At 45.1% G+C, this 4,089-nt stretch overlaps 1 protein-coding gene across 1 annotated transcript; it reads left to right on the top strand.

Moving 5' to 3' along the window:
- Positions 1–682: 682 nt before the first annotated feature.
- Positions 683–2,144, top strand: LOC123158280 (carbonic anhydrase, chloroplastic). The gene is made up of 3 exons (XM_044576335.1): positions 683–757; positions 1,367–1,634; positions 2,008–2,144. Exons 1-3 carry the CDS (start codon positions 683–685, stop codon positions 2,142–2,144), a joined length of 480 nt encoding a protein of 159 aa, XP_044432270.1.
- Positions 2,145–4,089: the final 1,945 nt, after the last annotated feature.

Below are 4,089 nucleotides of genomic sequence, written 5' to 3'. Positions count from 1 at the left end.
CTCAGGGGGATGGGATGTTAGGGTTGCTGTCCACCGGTGGAGGCTGGCTTGGTTTAGTCCCACCTTGCTTACGGGAGGAGGCCATGACCAACTTATAAGGGAGAGTATCCCTCCTCCTTTCAGTCCGGGCTTTTGGGATGGAGTGAGCTCTTTGCTGAATGTTGGCCCATTGCGCATAAACGTCCAGAACGTAAGTAGAGTGTGGGCTAGATCAAGTTGGACCCTAACACCTTGTGAGAGCGCACACCTCACACAACCCCCTCGACGGCCCTGGCCACTTGCTTTGCTTGCCTTTTTGTCTTTTCGGTTCCTTGTCGCAAAAGCAAAATTTATTTCCGGTTTTCTCCCGCCGGGCTGGATAAAAAGGGGCCCCGGACAGAATGTCAAGAGTGGTCGAAAATCCATCTCTGCACCCGAGCTCATCTGCACCCGCGCTGACAAAAAAAATTAAAACAAATACTAGACAAATTCGAAAAATTTCAATTTTTTGTTTTGCGGGATTAGAGCGGTAGGCTTTGTTGCAGTGCACTCCACCTATCACGCTATGAGCATATTTTGTGCATATTCTTTTGTTCCACCCGGCTGGCCAAAGTAGTCAAAAGCCTTAATAGAATAGTGTATCTGCTAATCAGAAATAAAATTGTGAATTGTTGTCAATAAAAAAAATATGTTTGTGCAGTACATGGTGTTCGCTTGGGCTGACTCGCGTGTGTGCCCGTCGGTGACGCTGGGCCTGGAGCCTGGCGAGGCCTTCACCGTCAGCATCATCGCCATGAGATGCGGCACGACACTCACAAGATGTCGATGTTGCCGTGCGATACGGCAACACCATGAGATGCGGCACGACACGATGGTGGCTGGAGCGTGATGGGCTGCAAGATAAATTTGAGCCGGGTGATCCGGCAAGCTATTATCAGTTGCATGGGTAGTCGTTGGGTTGAGTCCGTGGCCATTGAGGAGGCTGCTGAACATGGCCGTGCAAGTAGCCCGTGCTAGTTAGTTGCATATGAGTTTGTTAGCCGCATGCAGTCTACGGTTGAGGCCAAGTCACAGCGCAAGTGGTGGACGTGAGCCATGCATGTTAGCTAGTGGGTGAGTGCATGTAGGACGTGATGTTAGTGGCCGGATGTGGCGCCTGAGTGGTGCGTGGAGGTCAGCTATGTATATATAAGTCACAATGAGAAATGAGAGTGGCCGAGAGGGCTCAGGAGAAAAGATGTAGCATATGTGTGTCTCACCGGGGGAAGAAGCAAAGCCTTTCCTCTCCTTGGTGAAGTGTGTGTGTGTGTGTGTGTGTGTGTGTGTGTGTGTGTGTGTTTTCTGTACGTGTGAGTTCTTTTCCATTGTGTGTTCTTGAGAGAAGTAGAGAGAAACTCGAGAGAGAGTTGAGAGGAGAGGAAGAAGAAGCGGCGCTGCGAGGAGGCGGCGCCAACCACAGTTTGTACATCAGGAAAAAAATGGGTTGAATCTGAATAAACTTTTCTTCCATCTGTTTCTGACCGGAGCTGCTTGGTTGGTGTCTATCAGCAACTTCGTCGAGGACTGGGTTAGGATCGGCTTCCTGGCGAGGAAGAAGGTGAAGGCCGAGTGCTCCGAGATGCCTTTCGAGGACCAGTGCGGCGTCTTGGAAAAGGATCCCACGTTCACACCACTGCCCATCTACCATTTCGTAATCCGTTCGTTTCTAAATATAATTCTTTTTAGAGATTTCAATATAGACTACATACGAAGCAAAATGGATGAATCTACACTCTAAACTATATCTATATACATCCATATGTAGTTCATATTGAAATATGTAGAAAGACTTATATTTAGTAACTGAGGCAGTCAACGTGTCCCTTCAAAACGCATGTGAATGAATTGATTAACTCGCTGACCAAGAGATGATATACTCCCTCTGTAAACTAATATAAAAGTATTTAGATAGCTAAAATAGTAATCTACACGCTCTTATATTAGTTTACAGAGGGAGTATTTCTGAACCGTTCGTTACGTTTCCACAGTAGGCAGTCAACGTGTCCCTTCAAAACCTCAGCACCTACCCGTTCGTCAAGGAGGCTGTGGCCAACGGGGCCCTCAAACTGGTCGGCGGCCACTACGAGTTCGTCTCCGGCCAGTTTGATACTAATTGGGAGCTGTAAATTAATCTCCCCCTCCCATTGGTCAACTCCTACATATACATCCATACATGCATACATATATCATATCAAATATACCATGGTACAGATCCATCGATGTGAATGTCATGGAGCCCGCACCTGCTCGTTATTTTCCAGCAGTAGTGAACGCCGGATGGCTAGATGTCAATTTTGTAATAAGGGATCAAATCTTCCATTGCGGATTAATTGTAAGAATTATTACTGTGTGATGCATAATTTGATCGCCATGTGATCGAAAGACATCAGATGAAATTTCATTAATATTTTTATCAAGAGTTTTCCTTCTTATTACCTTGTGCTCTTATGGTTTTGCTTTCCCTATGTTGTGTGGCACTAGCTAGCTATTCCAGATTTTTCTTCGACGAACAAATGATCGTTCTAGACCGCATAGCCCTTCGCGATCTGTGCATATTCTGGCCCATATGAACCTGACGGTATAAGCGGTACATGGATGGATATGATTGTATTGACTACCTATCAGACCTTCACTCTTAAGCTTTTGTTTTCCCTATGGTGTGTGGCACTGGCTACTGTTTCACTTTTTTTGCGGGGAACAAACTATTGTTCTAGATCGCCAACCCTATGTTTTCCTAGATGAACAGAAGAGTTTGTATATAGAAATAATAAGGACATCAGTTTGGTCGAATAACATAATCTATGAAGCGACTGAAAGCTTTGAGTTCTTGCATGATTAATGACATCGACATTGGGAGATGACATTCCGTGATTTGCTTTCATGTGTTGGAACTATTATTTTCATATTTTCAAAACGGATGGTGTGTCTAGGCTAATTTCGTCGGTGCCTCACGCTGGTATGTTAGTTCTACGGGATTTACATAGTCATGGGACGACACCTTATATAGCCAGGGTTCCCAGAACATGATTTACCTAGGTTCTCCCCTTAGTCGCTCGGAATAGGCGTACTCCCACTTGATTGATCTACCGGGAATAAACCTAGCCATGAACAATCCTGAAAGCTCGGTGTCTGGGCTGAGCTCGGGCCTCGTTTTTCACTCACAGCCCGGCTCGAAAGTTCGAAAAAGCCTCAAATCCGTGAAATTTGGTATTCCCCTGTTTCAGAATAGAAGGTACATCAGTTTTTTGGATGTCAAACTTCTATATATTTGACAAAGACTATAGAATAAAATATCACCATCTGCTAAAACACAAGACATGCAAATGTTTTTCATGATAGATCAAATGATAGAAATTTTGTATTGTAGATTCTAGATATTGATATGTTTTCTAGAACCTTGGTCAAACATGCACATGTTTGACTTTTGAAACAACTAATGCACCTTATATTTGAAACAGAGGGAGTATAATCTAGGTATGCAAATATGTTTATAGATGAACACTAAATATTTTTCATTAACCATTGCAAAATATAGAAGAAATAAATCATGCCAAAAAAAATCTTTATTACTTTGAACTATTAATCTATATCTTGTAGAATTGTGCCTATGTCTTTTAGACATCTTGGTAAATTAATATGCCAGCCGGATGCACAAATTCATGAAAGAGCAGCAAAATCCAGAAAAATAATACCGATCGAAACATCTAGCTCCTCAGCGATTTGGGCTTCCTGGCCGTCGGATCGGTTCCCTTGATGCGATTCCGCCCGTCGGATCGAGCTGTGAAAGAACGTCGGCCGTCGGATCGAAATGCCGTCCCCTGTAGCAATGGATCGTTACTCCCGCGGTGAAACATCTCATGCCACCGCGTGTAATTTCTGTGACCCGCCGAGGGCATTTTCATAATTTCGCTATGGGGTATAAAAGCCCAATGCCCATAGGGTTTCTCCCCAATCATCTTCCTCCCTCTTCCTGTTCACGGAGGGGGAGCCGCCGCCGCCCCTTCCCCTTCCAAAGCTCGCGCTCTTCCTCTCTTACTTGCCCCCCTCGCGCCGCCGGCCGTCGGCCCGCCG

Source organism: Triticum aestivum, chromosome 7B (assembly GCF_018294505.1).
Source record: "Triticum aestivum cultivar Chinese Spring chromosome 7B, IWGSC CS RefSeq v2.1, whole genome shotgun sequence".
Classification (NCBI taxonomy): domain Eukaryota; kingdom Viridiplantae; phylum Streptophyta; class Magnoliopsida; order Poales; family Poaceae; genus Triticum; species Triticum aestivum.
This window is presented reverse-complemented; position numbering and strand designations above follow the sequence as displayed.

Excerpts from the sequence above, each read along its gene's own strand:
- LOC123158280 (XM_044576335.1), top strand. The coding sequence starts at position 683 with ATGGTGTTCGCTTGGGCTGACTCGCGTGTGTGCCCGTCGGTGACGCTG. Across the intron at positions 758-1,366 it reads AGCCTGGCGAGGCCTTCACC|AGAGAAACTCGAGAGAGAGT; the intron begins GTCAGCATCATC and ends TGAGAGAAGTAG. Across the intron at positions 1,635-2,007 it reads GTGCGGCGTCTTGGAAAAGG|AGGCAGTCAACGTGTCCCTT; the intron begins ATCCCACGTTCA and ends CGTTTCCACAGT.